The sequence below is a fragment of the Epinephelus fuscoguttatus genome, linkage group LG6, assembly GCF_011397635.1.
Source record: "Epinephelus fuscoguttatus linkage group LG6, E.fuscoguttatus.final_Chr_v1".
NCBI lineage: Eukaryota > Metazoa > Chordata > Actinopteri > Perciformes > Serranidae > Epinephelus > Epinephelus fuscoguttatus.
In genome coordinates, this window is record NC_064757.1 from 25,034,452 (window position 1) to 25,054,725 (window position 20,274).

At 41.1% G+C, this 20,274-nt stretch overlaps 1 protein-coding gene across 2 annotated transcripts in view; it reads left to right on the forward strand.

Moving 5' to 3' along the window:
• Positions 1-20,274, forward strand: part of unc5ca (unc-5 netrin receptor Ca) — a 286,639-nt gene that overhangs the window by 197,890 nt on the left and 68,475 nt on the right. For both annotated transcript variants that reach the window (XM_049579110.1, XM_049579112.1), the window contains exon 5: positions 19,630-19,810. In XM_049579110.1, coding sequence (XP_049435067.1) covers positions 19,630-19,810 — 181 coding nt within the window. The remainder of the gene's footprint in view (positions 1-19,629; positions 19,811-20,274) is intronic.

Below are 20,274 nucleotides of genomic sequence, written 5' to 3' on the forward strand. Positions count from 1 at the left end.
TTTTTGGACAAAGAGGATGCAGTAAACTCACTATAGATACTTCAGTGGATGCACCCTATCCTTTCCCTGATAATACAACATTACTGGCAGAAGAGCTAGTTAACGTTAGCTGTTAGCACCTAACGAAGGATGCACTGAGTTACATACTGATGCGGTCAAGCTCTATTCAGTAAAAATAAGTATTGTGCTGAGGTAAATTATTATATTACCATGATGATATAGGTTTTAGTGAGAAATTTATGTAAAGAAGATTTATTTTTTACCCTGGCCCAACAAAATAGGGCTGCCTCCAACTAAGAATTTTCCTAGTCGACCAGTAGTCATCATTTTGTGCCATTAGTCAACTAGTCACCCGCATGTTTATCTATTAAAACTATGGGTGGGGCGAGTTCAAGGTGTGAGAAAGAATAGTATCAGTAACACTGTTAACGCTGTGCTACATTACAGAGAAATACAAAACCGTACTAATGAACCTTCATTAATATAGGCCTATATTTTATCTACAAGTGCACGTCACACACTGAGCGAGCCGCCTGTTAATGACGCTGTCGGCAAAGCAGTAATGATTGTGCTAAGTGGCTAATGGGCATGTAGCTACTGACATGTTTCAGATGATACGTCATGTTTGTAGTCGACCAACGAAGATGAGTTTACATCTTCGTTCGTCCTTCACCTTCTCAAAATGATCCCACACTTTGGATTTCCTGCCCGACATGTTATTAACTAGCCTGTGGAATACCCACAGGTACCAGCCGTGCTTTTTAACGTGACTCCTGTCTGACTGCTGAGCGTGGCCTCTTCCTGTGTCTGTCCTTTCAAATTAAATTCCCACATGGTCCAGTCATATAGGTTTTGATTTATTTTGACACAGATCCCAAAAGAGTTTCATGTGTGTTTGTCTTTTTTGTTTTTGATTCTGTGACTAAGCAACCGATGAAATCTTGCCCACCAATGACCTTTTCCGGTCGACTAATGTTTGGTTGACTATCAGGGGGCAGCCCTACAACAAAAACCAAATAAACAACAAAAAAAAAACAGAGCTAGAGGGATAAACAAACATGGCAGCACACCGGTAAGGTAAGACAACACGTTTACATGTAGTTTTCTATATGTTCTCTGACATTTATCCTAACGATATGAGGCGGTCTTTGTGGGAAAAAAAAAAGCTTGTTTAGTGGACTAACTTTGCACTTGAAAGGATGCCCGTTCACTTACGTTTTAACAGGTCTGACACTACGGCTGTATCTAGGCTAACGGCTAACATGCTAACTATTATTTTTATGTCACTAGTCACTTGAACCAAATTTAGGACGATAGGAGACGGGTTGAAATAAACCGAAATTTCCCTTTAATATTATACCTTCATTGATTATCAGTTTTTCTTCCCTGGAAATAAACTCATGGCCAGGCTGCTTTAATCAAAGCTGTGCTTTCTGGCTGAATTGTATTTTTCACCTGGCAATGTTGTTTTATTGAATTGTCTGTCAGGAAGTATTGGGACTTGGGTAAACTCAATATCACAACTCTTTGTTAATAAATGCCTCTGCCTTTTGCCTCCTACTTTGCATCGCCGAGCCCTGAGCTCTGCTGTCTGTCTTATGTGCTCACTGTCATGGTTTTCAAACTTTCACTTCCACGTCACTGCCTCTTCTTCTCTGCCTCCTTCACTTTCTGCACATCTCTTTTTCCCATTTACTCACCAACCACCTGCACTACGTCTCAAAAATGCAGTCCATCTATCAATCCTCCACAGTGGTAGTCCATCTCTGTAATGCCTGCCTCTTTGATGCTTGAGAGATGGGTTTGGAAAGGTGGCAGTAGCTGGAGTTACTGGTGGATTTTTTCCCCCCCTCACACTAACACGCCTCATGTTTTGACACAAGGATTCCAGGGTAAAATATTACCCTCGCCTATTTCCTCCTGTCTTATCCTAATTTTCCCTCCCTTTTTCCTTCCCCCTCTCCCCTGCATTCCTCACATGAATTTTACTGTCCTTCTATTGTTTTCCCAAGTGTTGGGCCTAATGGATTGCCCCAGTGTATCTTCCTCATCTAGTCTCTCCTCTTGCTTTTCTCTCCATTCAGCACCACCGTGTCGCTCCGCTCCCTCTCCATCTTTCTTTCCCTAATTGTTGACATAGCATGGAAATTCCAAATCGCTCCGTCTCTCCCTCAGTCCCCCTTACCTCCTCATTACCTTTTCATTCATCCTTTTCATTCCATTGCACTCTCTTTCTCTTTCTCTCCCTCAACGGGCTCCGTCTCTCGCTTCCTCTCCCTATTTGTTAACATTGTCGGGTTAGCTTTAATGGATCACCCACAGATATCTGCTCCTAGCCTGCACTCCCTGTTTCCTCATCGTCCTCCGCCATAATCACTGCCTCCCTAACTCTCTATCTCTCTCTCCGGCTCCTTCACCATTGCCGTGGAAATATCTTTTCTCTAGCCGACCCTCTCTTGAGATTTTACCCCATCCATCTTTTCCTCTCTCTGTCTCTCTCCACTCTTGAATGTTGACATGAGAGGGTGAGTCTAATAGATCACTGTGAAGCATCTGCACCTGTGTTAAATCTCAGAGGTAACGCTGCGTGTGTGTGTGTGTGTGTGCATGCGTGTGTGTGTGTGTGTGTGTGTTCATTCGTGCATGTGTGCACCCTAGAGTAGAGAATGCAGGCTTTCTGTTCAGCACATCTGTGACCTCCTTTAGTGCTGAGCAACTTCCTCATTTTACCTCTCCTTTCCTCCCCTCTCCTTCATTTCACCTGCTTCTACTTGTTCTCCCTTTTCTTCTTTCATCCTCTGCTTTCAATCATTTATAAGCTTATGCTGCACAAAGGGAACCATTAACTTTGTGGCTTTATTTTAGTTTTTCAGGGCCATCCTGTAGATTCCACGTTCTTTTTAATGTGCTGAATCTTGCAAAACAAATGCTGCCTTCTGATGTGGCCCAATGCAAAGACACGATATTAAGGGTTGCACAAGTCAGAGTAAAATAATACCCATGTATCATGTGTGCGTGCCATGCATCATTTAGAAAGTGTACCAAGGTGCAGTGGAGTAGTAGGTTATAAATAGGCCTCTGTAGGCCTGTCCCAGTCCAACTGGGTGTCCTCCTGTGTCCCAGTTCTGTCTGTGTGGGACACCTTGGAGAGTGCTCTTCTCCATCTCACACTCTGCTGCACATTGGGGAATCTTTCCTTTATATACATGCTTCATCGTCCATGCCCAACTACATTTTAATTCCTAGCGGTATACGACTCTTTAAAGAACATACGCTAAGTCCTAGTTCCTGTTATGAACAAGGCCTCAGAGAATTCCCTGCTCTTGCCCATGCACCAGTTTCAGCAGATTTTACAGCGTGGTATGTATTTTTCCTTCTTTTGAAAGCACTGTTCGTACTTGAACTTATTTCTCTAAAATGTTGAAGAAAGCTAAAATGCAGTTTACATTTTCTTCATTTAATTAATATTCATTTTTACAAACAAATCATAAATAATTGGCCAAATATACTGTTCCACGTTAAATGGAAGTATGTTATGTCAACAGGGTAACCTGTAAAGAGACAGCTCATCCCAAAATAAAAAAAAATCATATTTTTCCTCTTAACTGTAGTGCTATTTGTCAGTCTAGATTTTTTGGTGTTAGTCGCCTAGTGTTGGAGATATCGGCCACAAAGATGTCTGCCTTCTCTTAAATATAATGAAACTAGACGTCACTTGGCTTGTGGTGCTCAAAGCAGCAAAAAATATATTTATATTTGAAAAACTCAACAGCAGTGTCTCTTTCCAGAAATCATGACCCTGTAGGAACTATTTTCTTTTTACTGAACTACACCTGTGCAGAAGGAAGAGTGCATCTACTCATGGACAAGAGGTTCCTGCTTGTGACAATGTGAGATGTAAACATCAGTAGTGGCGGCGGCAGCGGCTGAGCTGTAACGTTAGCTAGCACAGCGGTGCCAGGTGAGCTAGCAGTAGATGCACGTTTCCTTCTGCGCAGTGACATGGTAAATAAGAATATTTGATTTTGCGGTGAACTGTGCATCTACTGTGAGCTCATCTAGCACCACTGTGCTAGCGAACATTACAGCTCAGCCGAGGATGACACCATTAATGTTTATGCCTCACACTGTCACAAGCAGGAACCGCTTGTCCTTGAGTAGATGCACCTTTACTTCTTTACTTCTCTACACCCAGCCAACAGTCAGCCATCGGTCAATGTCGGGCCTTCAGTGAGCATTGGATGGCCTAGTTTTGGTGAAGTATCCTGCACCATTGGCACTAGTTGGCTCTTGTCCTTTTTTTTTTTTTAGCAGATTTAACATGTTCAGCTGGAGCCGGGAGCCTGTCAGTAAGTAAAATCACTCTGATTGGCACTTAAGCTCAGTAGATGAGAAGAGAAATGGTATAAAATGGTATAGTTAAGAGGACATGAAATTAAAACATACTTGTGATATTACTTATGTATATATATTTTTTAGACATTGACCTCTTTGGCAGAAATGGCTCGTAATAGTTTGTGGTATTGTTTACTAGCACACGCTAAATAGCCTATCCTTTGTTATCCAACATCAGGCTGTTTGAAGTACAAATACAGAGTACACTGCCGCGTGCTGCTGTGAAAAGTTAATTCCTGTCACACATGCAAGTTGGACGTTGGCTGTGGCCTTTGCGGTGTGTTCAGGTGCAACTTTCTGGCTGAGACACAGACGGTATGAGGTGACACAACAGTCAGCTCTGGTTGCCAATAATTCTTTGATGTTACTTGGGTGTGTCTGGGCCTTAAGGTCAGCTTGTCTGCCTTTGTAGATTTGTTGCCCATATTATGGAATAAAGACTCTGAAAAGCCAAAACAGTCAACTTAAAGTCCAAACTGCTTTTTTTTTTTTTTTTTTACAATCAAAGGTGTCCTTAAGAACATCAGTGTGGGATGATTGTCGATGGCGACCCAATTATGTCAGTGTGGTTAATTAGGTCTTTATGTCATTCGCCTGGATCTAGTTAATTAAGCTGTCAGAGCCTCTGAAATCCCATGTTGGCACTCACACACGTAGGCACAAAGACATCCAGACACACACACACACACACACATGCACATTCTACCCACGTACACGCTGTATATATGCGCGCACATGTACAGTGACCTTACGTTAACCTGCACAATCTGCCCGGTCTGCCCAGTCCTGGCGTGTATTGTATTGTAGTGGGGTTGGTGGCTGTAGTAAATTCCCCACAGTAGCAGTGGGCAGCAGGATTGTCCCTAATCACCTCCCAAGTGTAGTGAGGATGCAGACAGAAACACCAGGACATATGGCCAATTAAGACAGAGGAGTGAAATGGCACAGATATACTGTAGGTGACTGAAAATCACATTTCACACAATCAATGCAACTGAGTGGCAAGGTTATTAATGACAACTGTTCCTGACTACTGCACAGACATCAACACTGTTCTTGACAACAGCCTTGTAGCAAATAAATTACTTGGGCTGTATTTGATATATTTCCTTAGTTTCTTCTGTCTGTCTAGACAGTTTGTTGTATTCACCTTTATCCATTGGTCTCTTTGTATAATATCTCCCTGGCAGCCCAAAAGGAGACTGTTTATCCCAGCCCTTTAATGTTAGATGGTTCTGTACAGCTCTTGTACACAGTAAAAAGAAAATGTTTGTGCTTGTATCCTACAGATGCTATCAAGTGTAAGAGACTATAACCCAGTGGCTATGATAAAAAGGAAGATAGGTTTTGTTTGATCCAAAGTAAAGGATGACTAAAAAGAAAGTGCAGATGGAGACAGAGCATGCTACTGTAGTACAGGTAGGAGTGAGGTATAGCCCTTGACGTTGAGAGGACAATTAGTCCAGAGGTTTTGCTGGCACCAGAATATAGCCATTTGTATTTGTTAGAATGCTACAAATTGGCAGGTATAGAGATGCCAAGAGAGGAGTCACGGCAGTGTGGAGGAAGGAGAATGAAGACAACCATGCACACAACCTGCACTCTGCACATCTCTCAAATAGCAACTTGTTTTTTCCAAATGGTGGTGGTGAATATTTGCTATATTTGCTCTTGCAAATTACACTACTTCAGTGATGATGATGAGGCTGATTGTTAACTTCTCTCTGAAGAACTGGCTATGTTGTGAACACCGGTGTGCAGGAAGAATAAATCTCTGTGTCCTTGAACCGTAATATAAAGTAAGAACATAAAGTAAAAGTTGGGATGCATTCTGTAGTTTGAGTAACAACACTCAAGAGCAACACTCCTGTTACTGCATTTTCTAGAGGTGTAAGAAAACATTAATATACTTGATTACTGCGACATTGTGTTTGATTTTTGCCTTGGCTTTTACGGGTTGTACGTCCTTTCCAGTCTTGTGAGTGTGATATCTCAAGAACACCGTAAGGAACTTTCTCCCCATTCGCCACAAACATCCACTTGGACTCAATGATGAACTGATTAGATTTCGGTGCTTAAAGGTCAAGGTAGCTGTGACCTTACATCTGTCTCATTGTAATGAAAGCAAAATTTTGGTTCAAATTTGGCACAAACGTCCACTTGAACTCAAGAATGAACTGATTAGAATTTGGTGCTCAAAGGTCAATATCATTGTGACCTTGCAAAACATTTTTTCAGCCATAACTCAAGAACTCATATGCTAATTATGGCAAAATTTCGAACAAATGTCTATCAGGGTATAATATGGAAATCATGACAATTTTATCCAAAAGGTCAAAGGTCAGACATAACACTGTCTGAGATAATAATATTCTGCAAAAACACTTTTACTGGCCATTACTCAAGGTCATATTTCAGGAGCAGATGAGGAGACATTTGGTCAGATACTGAATTGGCGACACTAATCTTGGGTGTCCACCTTAAAACTGTGCTAAATGTATAGATCTTCTGGGCTGCTGGGGGACAATGTGTGTGAAGGCTCCATATTTATCAGACATGTATGTAAACTGTAAGTGCCACTTGACTGATTCAAATTCTAGTTCATTAATGATTTAGTGCAGTGCAGTGGTTAGCATTGTCGCTTCACAGCAAGAGGGTTCCTGGTTCGAACCCGGTGTTGGGGGAGCCGCTCTGTAAGGAGTTTGCATGTTCTTTTGGTGTCAGCGTGGGTTTTCTCCAGGTACTCCGGCTTCCTCCCACAGTCCAAAGACATGCAGGTTAACTGGTTACTCTAAATTGCCCATAGGTGTGAATATAAGTGTGAATGGTTGTCTGTCTCTATGAGTCAGCCCTGTGATAGTCTGGTGACCTGTCCAAGTTGTACCCAACCTCTTGCCCAGTGTCAGCTGGGATCAGCTCCATCACCCCCCGACCCCCAATAGGATAAGTGGTTAAGGAAAATGAGTGAGCAGTGTTGTAATCTATCTTTAGCAATTTGACTCTTTCACTCCAACAACAACATACCACTAGCATAAACACAAAGAACACTGGCCTGTGAAACGGGTAGTCATAAGAGTGTTTTTTGCCAATACACAGCCCTAGTATATAAAGATAGAAATATATATTAATGGTATTGAACAAATAAAATGTAAGCAGCTGCCACATGCTCTCATTCTGAATATATGAATGCCACTATGATGTATTGTCAATGAGACAGCCGTGAACAAAAAAATAAATCAAAAACTCTTTTGGACGTGTCTATGGACCTACTGTGAATGAAATGTATCACTCTCCATAGGGAGTGAATGCATGTAGAGTTTATATATTGAGTTTTGAGTTTATTACTGAACCTCAGCTGTGCTGGTCCAAAATGGGAAAACCCAGTTTACATACAGTAAGTACCATATCGTAAAGTCAAACCAGGATTACCATGAACAATAATTGTTCCTCTGCTCTGTTGACACTGTTGATGAGTATTTCAATCCCTTACACTAATGACTGGATTAGAAACCTAAGTGCTCCTAAACCACAATGATCTCTGATTTGATTTGTCAGATCAGAACTGTTTTAGAGATGTTCAGCAGCTGTATGATGTGCAGTTTACACATGTGCAGGCTTTTTTTAGTACAGTAGCTTCCACCATCATCACATATGCAGTTAGCTTTTGTTATTGCGGTGACCACCATTAACGAGTAATTAAAGAAACACTTCCTGGTGTGTCATGGTAGTTTCATTTGGTACATTTGGAGTCTGATTTCGGTTAAACTGCTACATTTATTTGATGCTGAGGGAAGCAATTTAAGACAAATTGTTCGTTCTTTTTTTTAATGCCATGATGGTTACTCTCCTGTAATTATTTAAAACAACAAAGTCCTTTTGTTCATCTCATCACAATGGGTTAATTGTTTTGTCTAATATCAACGCACACACACTCACACACACGGTCTTCGCCATATTCATGTGCGCTGTTGGATTAAATTTCTATTAGCTTTCCTCGATTGAGTTTGAAGATTGTTGATTAGCCAGTAATGGCCTTTGTTACTGCACTAATGAATAGCTTGATTACTATTCTACTTAGCTACACATCAGGAGGCGGGTGATGTGTGTAGGTGTGTGTATGTGTGTGTATGTGTGTGTGTGTGTTTGTGTGTGTGTGTGTGGGTGGCATTTGTTGGTATTATCCTCTGACGAACACACGCAGACAGTTATAACCAATTGTCTGGGTTTGTGTCAAGAAAGCTGATGGCAGCAGAAGAGAAAGATGGATGGTCTGCTCTGCCAACGCTCATCTCTCCCTCTTCTCTCGCTCTCTCCCTGTCTGTGTCTATGCCTCTCAATATGTTCTCTCCCACCTGCTCTCTGTTTCTCCAGCCTACTGTCACTCCACCATTGTCTTTTTTTTAATTCCTATATCCACCTCCACCTCTCTGACCCTCTCTCATCTTCGCTTTCATTCTGTTTTGTTTCTTGCCTTCCTGCTTTAATGTCCTCCTTTTCTCCTTTCTTGTTTATCTCTGTCCCGGTTTATTTTCTGCTGACTGGACTGACCGGGCTCTTGAGAACTGGGTTGGCATATTGCGTTTTGTGTATGTGTGTGTGTGTGTGTGTGTCTTTGTTAATATGTCTGTGTGAGCATACGTGCATGTGCGAGCGTTTGATAATGGAAACAAGCATGCCAATTACGGTGATGGCTCTCTAGATGCCAGTCAGAGCCAATAATAATGAGTGTGGCACATCTGGCAGTGTGCATGTGCGTGTACCTGGGTGTGTGTGCTAGTAGGGAGGGCAGGGGGTGTGTATAGGAGAGTGTTATGACTGGGAGATGAATTATGCTTCTTAAAAAATACACATTAGCATCTCTGGGAACATACACACAGGAGGATATGTTAGACATAGTTCTTACAGAGGCTGACAGAGAACCTGACATGGACACCTTGAAAATGTCAACAATGCATCACACGGACTTGTGCATCAAGACAGTTGACTGTTTGAGTCAGTGCTGGTCGGGTAGTTGGTTTGAATTCGAGATGAAAAGAAAAAGTAAATGTCATAAAAATTGTACCTGTGGTATAAAAGAAACATTCATGCAAACCTCTTGTTTTGGTCTGAAAAAGGGACTCATTTTGTTGCAAAGTTGCATAATTGCATAGAGTTGGTTTGTGTTCTCATGGCGGCATTTACAAGCAGACCAGATCAAAGGCCTTGTGTGAGAAAGCTGCCCATGATTGGTCAGAATTTCGATGCCAGAAAAATCCAGGAAGTAAACAAAACATTGAAGAACGAAAGACCTGAACTTAGGGGGCAAACAAACTTGAGTTTGATTGAACCAAATCAAACAGAGCAGGTGTGAAAGCACCCTTAGAGTTACCCCAGTGAATGTTTGCCGAAGGCAGACTGGAGGAGCATGATTCCAGCTTTGGTGTTGCCTATACAATATCTACTGGTAAAGAAAAAATAGAGCATGATTCATGGTGTTGGTTATGTCTAGGCACTCAGAGAACTTGGATGAGGTTTTCGAAAGATAGTAGTCTTGGTTATATATATTATTGAAAACTGAAATATACCCTAAAGTGTGACACACAATGTATTTGGCTTATTACCATTGACCCCAAAATCATTGTCTTTCCCAAACATTAACCAAAGTGCCTAAATCTATCCTCTGTGTAAAATTCTTGCACTTGTACATGTAATGCAAAAACATAGCACCTCCCACCAGAGGTGAGGATTTGAGTCACATGATGAGTAAGACTGGAGTCACATATTTAATGACTTTAGACTTGACAAAAACAAGAAAGACTTGGCAACATGACTTGGACTTTAAGACCAATGACTCCTTACTTCAGTTGGAGTTTAGCCTTTTGACTTGGAAACACTTGATACCTTCCCCCAAGCCCAAAGGTGAAAAAGTATATTATTAATTTCTCTTTCCTTCCTTTTCTTGAAACAACTAATCTAACGCTAAACTAACGCTATTCCTTTTGTTTCATTTAGACATAGAACATGCAACTAATACTGGGAAAACATACAAATAAAGTGTTAAAAAACATGCAAAAACATGCAGAATGACTTTAAAGGAAGAACAGTCTTACAGTAAATGTCTTACAGCTTTGAAAAGAGAACGTTATAGGCATTTTTCCACTCTGAGATGAGTTAAATACAAGACAGGACAGAAACACACATTAATTCTGTTGTTGTACTGATTAGTAGTGCTATGTGAAAGTGCAGTGTCAGAACTACTTTCTTATGATTTAATTCAGTTGCACTTAATTCAACAAATATGTAAAAATGATTTTAAAAACATTCGTGATATGTAAATTTAACATATATTGCTCTGTTGCTAAATGGCATTACATTTGGTGAGGGGACTTGTTTAAGACTTGACTTGGAACTTGTCTGTCATGAGCTCGTACTTGACTTGGGACTTTGGTACAAAGACTCGAGATTTACTTGTGACTTGCAAAGCAATGACTTGGCCCCATCTCTGCCTCCTACATCCTAAATGTTGCCACTGGACATCATCCAGCCATTAATTGTGTTTCCCTTGAATTGTATTTGGCAAAGCAAATTGGTTGTATATCAAGGTAGTTTCTAGGAGACAGGGTTGCATAGGTGGGCATTTAATTAACGAGGAGAAAGCTTCACACTTAAAACTAAGATGCAGTCTGTTTATTTTCTGTCTTATGAATCAGAGTTTCAGTACATCCTCAGGATGATTCACATGAAGATGTGCCAAACTGATTCATAAAACTAAATCTGAAAGCATTGGAGGGATGAGTTGTTCCTTTTTTTACTTGAAAAGATCAAACAAAACTGCACAGCACAAGCCCAGATAATACAAAGTTACTCGGTCTGACTCTCTGCCCTTATCTGTCTTGATTGTGCCTCCACTGTCTCTCTCCTCCTCTGATGTCCAACACCTTGGCTTCAGCTTGTCATGAAATGAAATGGCGAAGCTTGCTGGAGCGGGCGGTGATGGTAGTAGGAGGGATGGGATTATTAAAACATGGACGCACACTCAGTCCTCACCCACGCATAGGTAGAGTAATCACTTCGGTAGCTCTTTAACCCACTCATCTGTGGTCTTATAGGGATCCAGATAATATAGCTAATCAAGAGGATAATCATATTAATACCTCAGTGATTCACAGACACACACACACATGCACACACACATACATATGCAGTACAGCTCGAGTTCCCTGCCTGTCTTTGATTGCAGAATCAGATTTTATTGTAGCTGTTCTATTTTGTGTTTCGTCATACCCTTATTGTGTGTCTGTGTGTTTGCGCCTGCTGCTACTTTGAAAAATTAATGTTGTGATTCAGTGGCAGATTCTATCCATAGACCCTGTATCTCCGCGCTGTTATCAACTCCCATATGAGACTCTTTGTAGTGGCTCTACAAAGCATGTCATATTTTAGCATTTGTCATAGATATTCTTTGCTTTGTTATCTCACTTCTTGCTCTGTGGTCTGCCATTTGTTTTGCTTTTGCAAGATTTACACTGTGTTTCTCTTTGTGACACAGTGCGGCTATGATGTTCCTGCTCTCAGCAGCAGATATGCGGCAAAAGCTTTGCGTTTCAAAACATTTTGTGCTGCTCTCCAATGCAACAAAAGGCAGTATATATCTCTATATCTTGGCCTACTTTTATCTTGCACAGCATGCGACCGAGCCTTTGTTCCACTGCCAAAGAAAGATGCATATCTCAATAGATTGTGCAATATATTACATATTTCTGCTGCCTTGATATTGCACAGCATCAGATGGGACATTTGTCCTCAAGTTGCGGGTAAGAAAACATATGGAAGTATTTACATTTTAGAATTTATCACTCCTCAGTACACATAGTTTATATTGCAATATCCAAACACTTCAAGCACGTACATTATTAACAACCGACACAGTACATATCTGCTTTTATCTGTGTTCAGGGGTACAAGATTTGAAATATACCTGTAGGCAAATTAATGTCTCAGTCATTGGGTCAAGCAGAAAGAAAACATGAACAAAGTGAGTGTGTAATTGATCAGATGAAGCCTTTATCCCTTTGAAAAGAAAACCATTTGATTTCTTTGTCTAAAGAAAAAAGGATGGACTCTTGTTGAACCTCTTTTAAATCCTGTTACAGTTGAAACAGAGGACAAGAGGATTGCTTATGTTTGTGCACGTGCTAGAGTGTCAAAGGTGTCGTGTGTGTGAATGTGTTCATCACACGCCGCGAGCATTTGAAGTATCTCCACACAGGCATGTAGAACGCCATTATTTTATACAGTATCTACACAAGGGCGATGAAACCAGGGTTTATGAGTACTGTTTTATGTGTGTGTGTGTGTGTGTGTGTGTTTGTGTTTAGTGGTGTGTGGGTAAAGTGAGACAGACAGGTGATGTGGGGGCGAGTGTTAAAATAACAAATACACATTCTCCCCCGGGGCTGGCTTGATCCAATCAGCCACCCTCTGCCATTCACACTCACACACTCTCTCTTGCACCAGCTGTGGCTAATGATGCGGTGGCAGTGGTAGTATAGCCACCACATGTGGTCTCTTTGTCTGAGCCCAGCGGAGCACACATCAGTCTCACATGCTTCAACCTTCAGGCTTCATCAAAGGCTGCGGCTATTTTCAGTGCCTCATCATACGAGAACTCACAACTACGGTAATATTAAGCGTATACGCTGCTAGTAAAGGCCTGCGTTAGTGTGGCTGTGTTTCGCTGGGAAATGATCTGACCATACATCTCAGAGCAAACAATGTGTTGGAATAACATTATGTGCAACAATCACTAAGCCACTACGCAAGCGAGAAACGTTCATGAATTGATTACATGAAAAAACAACATAAATACACAATCCCTGTGATGCAAGTCACTTGTGTTCACATGCTTCCTTCTTTCTGCCATTGTTTAGGTGGCATAACAAATGTTTGTTAAATTGTTGATGTGCCATTGTTGATTTCACCAATAGGATGTGCCATCAGTGGCAAATAACATATTTTCTTGATAAGTGCTTCTTTTCCACGCAGGTACACACACAGCTATTTTTGTGTGCTTGTCTTCACACTGCAGTAGAAATTGCCAGAGTAAGCAAATTAAACAGCAGAGGGCCCTCCAGGTTAATTGGAAGTGGACTTCAAATTAGTCTCTAAAATAAGGCAGACATGTTTGTGCTCATGATTAAGGTGACTGACAGTAGTTTATTAACAGTGTCTGGGGGAACTGAGAAGCAAAATAAATGGTTGGATAGATGAAAAGCCGAGGTTCACATGAAGTGCATATAGAAATGATAACCAATTGTTAAAAGATGATTGTGTTAGTTGAAATAGTACATTCAGACTGTTACTATGTTTGAAGAGGCTTGAGAGATTCTATTGCTTTACTACAATGAACAAGTCACTTGGTTTCCTTTAAGGGTGCTTCCACACCTGCCCTGTTTGGTTCGGTTCAGTTGAACTCAAGTCCGTTTGCCCCCTGAGTGCGGTTCGTTTGGGCAAGTGCAAATACAGCAATCACACTCAGGTGAGCAGCAAAACAACCAGACTGAGACCTTCTTGAAGAGGTGGTCTCGGTCTGGTTACAAACATTTTCCGACTTTGATCCGAACCAACTGCAGTCTGCAACCTGCGTAGTTGTCCCTCCATTGTGACATTAGAAAGTGTCGTATTTATCTTGCAAGTGTACACTTCTTCAACGTTTTGATAACTTCCTGGATTTTTCCTGCATGGAAATTCTGACCAATCAAGAGCAGCTTTCTCACACAGGCATTTTATCTGGTCTGCTTGGAAATGCTGCCGTGAGAGCAGGAACCAACTCTAGGCAATTACACAACTTTGTAACAAAATTAGTCCCTGATTCAGACCAAAGCAAGACAAGTCTGGAAGCACCCTTAGTCACTGTAGATCAGTGGTTCCCAAAGGGTGTGCCGCGGCACACTGGTGTGCCGTGAGGCAAGTGCGGGTGTGCCGTGGGATTTTGTGACAATCATACATTATTATTGCAATATAAAATTACAGAAAAATAATTATTTTTGTAATTTACTATATCACTACTTTGTATGCACTCATTTCATAATACAGAGGCAAACTCTACCTAAAAACAATTCTTAAAAAAAAAACAAAAACCCTCAAAGAGAACTCCATATTTCGCTGATCACGCAGTTGCGCAGGTGGGAATTATAATGGTGCATTCCAGGCAGGCTTCTGAACTCGTAAGTCACGACTTCAAGTCACGAGTTACGACTTTGCAGCATTCCAGGAAAGTTACGGCAAACTGCCAGTTACTTCCTGTTTAACGTTGAACATATTATGTTAACATATTATAATTGCAACATGCAAATTTATTTTACATCGTCCTAAAGTCTATTTCTCACCGTGTATCAGACGCAGCATCACCGCATCCACTGGGGCTGCCACATTTGTTTGTGGGTTATATGACGTCAGAGGTCGGAACTGGGAGTACATCGATTTGTTATGAGTTCACGGGTGGGAAGTTACGGGTTTGACTGCCGTTCCAGTGCACTTTCACGGGTTACAGGTTGTGAAAACATGAGTTACGGGTTGCCTGGAACGCACCATTAGACTGTGACACATTCAATGTTAAAACAGAGAAACATAATGAGAGGGAAAATGGAGCGCTTTCTTGTGCGGAGCAAACCACCAACCACCAGTGCAGAGACTGCCGACAACCCACCGAAAGAAAAGAGAAAAAAAACTATCAGCGGACAGTATCATGACAGTTACCTGTCTTATGGCTTCAGTTGGACCGGGGATGTCAACACTCCTCAGCCCGAGTGCGTCCTCTGTCGGGAGAAGTTAGCTAATGCTAACATGGTTCCCAGCAAGCTGAAGAGGTACTTGGAAACCAAACATCCCTCCCATGTTGGGAGAAACTTGGCCTACTTCAAAAGAGCTCGGGATCTGAACCAGAGGCAGCAAGACTGTTTGTTGGATTCTGTGAAAGTGTCTGAAAAAGCAATGGAGGCTAGTTACATGCTAGCAGAGCTTATTGCAAAGCAAAAGAAACCTCACACAATAGCGGAGACACTCATCCTCCCCGCTTGCAAAAAAATTGCAGGTGTCATGCTGGGTCCAGATGCCACAAATGAGCTATCCAAAGTGCCGTCGTCTGATAATACAATCAAAAGAAGAATGGACGACATGTCAGAAGACATTGAGCAACATTTGACAAAGAAACTGCAGGCGAGCGGCAGATTTTCCCTCCAAATAGACGAGTCAACTGACATTAGTGGGGCTGCCCAACTCCTGGCAAACGTCAGATATGTTGATGGTGACTCTATCAAAGAGACCTTTTTCTTCTGCAAAGAAATGGAAAGCCATACTACGGGAGAAGAAATACTCAAGGTAACTAATGACTATTTAAAAGAGAACAATCTGACCTGGAATATGTGCGTCAGTCTTTGCACAGATGGTGCGGCATGCATGACGGGGAGAGTGAAAGGATTTATTGTTAAGGTGAAAGCACAAAACCCACATATCGTGACAAACCATTGCATTTTGCATCGAGAGGCATTAGTTGCCAAAACCATGCCCCCGGAGTTGACTGAGGTGCTGGATCAGGCTGTGCAGACGGTGAATTACATCAAATCAAGGCCCCTGAAATCTCGCCTCTTCTCCCAGCTGTGCGCCGAGATGGGAGCCGACCACCAAAGCCTGATCCTCCACACAGAGGTACGTTGGCTGTCATGGGAGAAAGTCCTTTCCCGTCTTTATGAGCTTCGGGAAGAGCTTTTGGAATTTTCACGTGACCATGCTGTCCCACATAAGGACAAGCTCGCGGATGAGAGGTGGTGCGCCTGGCTGGCTTACCTTGCAGACATATTTGGGCATCTCAACGAGTTAAACGCCAAGCTTCAGGGCAGGAATGAAAACATTTTATCATCCACAGACAAGATTCGGGGGTTTATGGACAAACTTATCCTATTTACAATAGCACCCGTTTCAATGCTGATACAAAATGTTACATTTATAATTTGTAGTTCAGGACAATGGACAGTGCAGCTTCCTTGCATTGACAGTTCTTTGTGCTTAATTTCTGCCTCGTTTTTAATTTTGTGACCTGTCTGGTTTAAATGGGTGTGTTGCTGCTTTGATGAAGCCTAATTTGATGAAGTTTCAAATTAATTTTTGAAATATTTCGTTTATAAATATTTCATGAGTAATATAGTTGTCTTTGTCACATTTTATTTGGCATTAGTAAATAATTATGCACATTTACAGATATTTTACACGATATGAGTGATAACACGTGTTATAAAGGCTATTTGGCACAATAGGTGTGCCTTGAGATTTTTACTTGTCCTTTGGTGTGCCTTGGGCACAAAAAGTTTGGGAACCACTGCTGTAGATGTACTTTGTTTGTTGGCAGTGCTACACTTTTCCTATGAAGAATATAAGATGGATATTTTTGGCAGCACAATATCAACTTTCCAGGGGATCCAGGGACATGACATAGACTTAACTGTGTCCAACAGAGTACTTGTGTATATCCCCAACTGGTCCTGGCCAGCTGAAACTAATAAAGCTAATGAACACAATACATGATATAATCCATTTACACTAACTGAGGTAACCATCTTACAGTAGAACAGTCGAACACAGTCAGGATACATTTGCAGCCCCCCGCCCCCCCCCCCCGGGCTCATAAGGTAACTTGAAGCTATATATCCAGTTTAACTTATTTCATCTTTCACCATCCAATATTCCATGTCCCCAGGGTTCTTGGTTCACTGCCAGTGTACGGATATTTTTATAATGGTGCTTTGATCATCGAGAGGAAAATTCAGATCAGGGGTGAGACATTTTCTAAAGACTGTACACTGTATTGGAATTCAGTAAAGTCAATAGGAAACTTTTTCTGCCAGTCACAGTTGTTTCTATTTTTGTAAAACATTGTCAGTCCTATCAAAGGGTGGGAGTTGGGGGGGAATCACTGCACCAAGTAATGGTCAGGAAAACCTTGTTGTTTATTCTGGCATCATGTTATATTCACATTAGGGATATTTTTACCCTTCCATAACATGAGCAAGCATTTCTTAGCTGACATAAGTAAGTACTTGATAAGTCATCTTTGAGCTGGTGTGAGGTTGTTTAATGTCTCTGAAATATTAAAAGAAATAGTTTGTGGTTCAGGCTCAATTCTTGAATCAAGAATGTCTGAAATTATATGAAAAATGTGACACCAGTACTTCTGAATCTGAAGACACATTATAGTGTATAGAGTGGCTTCATTAGACTGACACTTGTGGCACAGAGAAGAAACGAAGGGGAACCATTTATTTATCTTTGATTTGTAAATATGCAACTTATGTACTATTTTAAATTGCATTAGGCAGTGTCTCGCAATAATAGAACATTTATTAATCTGTTTTAAACTAGGATTCCATTGTTTCTCTAGTTATAAGTTAGAAGCTAAGACCATCAAGTTGAACTTATTTATCAAACTTATAAGTGAAATATATATAGAATGCACAGCCACAATATATTGATTTATAAATACAGGTCTATAACTGAATTTACTCACGTTACTCATTTGAAGACTTTATGAGGACATGAGTTTGTGATTTTAAACTAACAGTATTTTGCTGAAGAGAAACATCGCTGGAGTAGTTGTGTGTGGTGCGGTTCTGCAGTCTGACTGGTGACCTTGGATCTCTGCGAGCATAATTCAACAAATACACTGCATTTCACTGAACTTATTTCTCTCCGCAGTCCAGCTCATTTTATTATCCTGAGCATGAATAAATAAAAAATACTACATGCATTTTATCTGCTTTTGTTTTCAAGAGCGCACCGACACTTTTTCCCCCTTGCACAGCACACGGATAAACTCCTGGCCTGACCACTTGCCCTGTATATATATATGTTTTTGTTTGTTTGTCTTTGCTTTTTCCCCCTCTCTGGTATAACCTTTACTTTGTAATAGAAATTGAAAGGTCACACAGCATCTCACTTAAGATTGAGAATTCACAGCTACAGTGAGCCCCATGGCCAAAGAGCACTGCCAAATCTCTAAAGATCAGAGAGAGAAGCAGGTAGAATAACTGCGCGAGGAGAATGACAGTGGAGCCTGGGCAGGCAGTAAGCTGAAGAATAACACTGAATTTCCTCCTTTCTGCATCTGAGATTTCCATTTCCTAATGCGAAGGGAGGAGGAAATTAAACAACGTGAATTAAACAACGCGGCTCGGACATTTATGTGCTCGCCATAAAGCTTGGACAGGCTGAATTTATGAGGGTTTAGACCAGTAAATACAGCACTCAGGAAATGTGATTAGGCTCATAAATAGGATAGTTTCCCGCTGTCCTACCCTTCACCCAAAGCACCTTGCGAAAGCATATGTTCAGGACATTTCCCTCCTTTTCTACACTGCCACCCATATTGTGCAGGGCCCGCTGTAAATGAGTTTTTGCTGTTACAGCTGTATGACTCCTGTGACTTGATGCATAAACATTTTCCCGTTGGCAATAGTTTCATTTTTTGTCCTGCCCCATAAAATATATTTACTTGCTTGTGAATTTTATGTTTGATTTCTAAAACATACATGAGAATAATTTTGACGCTAAGTTTTCACATCTTGTGTCTTACTTACAGCACAAACCATAACAGTTAACAGGATGATAGTCACCACAGAGCCTCCTCTTCTTCACGTATTTATTTATTGACTCAGATCTGGAATTGTGACATCTCCTCAAAGCTTTTCTGTGTGGAACAATTGAAAAACAAGATTACACCAGCATCCTATTATAAGTCCCTCCATACTGCTTTTTATTTGTCATCTGGAAAGGTTGGAAAAAACAAGATTATACCAAAACACTCAGACTTGATTCTTTTAGGTTTGTTTTTTTACACTCTCACAGATGGACTATTTTAGATGATCACTTTCAAAACCTTTGTTTTTTTTTTGTTTTTTTTTTTTTTTTTGCTTGAGGTGGATCTGTTGCGAAAACAAGATTAAAATGTGATCTTATAATTCCTCTCAGCTGGAAAGATTTAACGTAGTTGCAAAAAGCAAAGTTAAATTATTATCTGGTTTCATTTGGTTTCCACCCCAGGGCAGTACCACACCTGCTCCATAGTGTCAGTGCACAGTAACACTACTGTATTTACAATTATCATCTTTTGTGAGCTCTATTTTTCTGATTTGTTCTCTTTGTGTATCAGAGGTATAGAGGAACCTTTCCACTGACCTCATTTTCTCCTCTCTGTGTCTCTCCCAGGTGGAGTGGTTGAAGAACGAAGAGATAATTGACCCAGCAGAGGACAGAAATTTCTACATCACCATCGACCACAACCTGATCATCAAACAGGCACGTCTGTCGGACACAGCCAACTACACATGTGTGGCGAAGAACATAGTGGCCAAAAGACGAAGCACTACGGCAACTGTCATTGTTTACGGTGAGTTTGTATTCTTTTGTTTGTGTGAGGTATTTGTGTGTGCTAAAACAAGTTTGTTGCTTTAAATAAAGTCACTAGAAGCTGTTATTTTTATGCTCCGTGGATATTTTTGTGTCTTTAATGTTGGGCATTTTACCCATATGACACCTTTTCATGCTAGCCGCTGCTACCCAACATTGTCTCTGTTCAGCCAAGCTAGCCCCCATCTGCCACATGAAATTAGCTCTACTGCCATGCCAACACGCTCTCTTTGTGATTGGCCTGATATTCCCACATCACCCTTGACCTCACCCAATTAAAATCCACCAATCACGCCTTCAGTTTTAAATTAGAACACTTGGGCTTTCCAAATGTCTGCACTTTCAGCCAAGAGTTCCACCACCAAATGAATTGAGCAGCATATGGCGAGTTAACAGCTGTGAAAAACAACAACAGAAAACTTTGAATAGCTCATTTGTGAACGG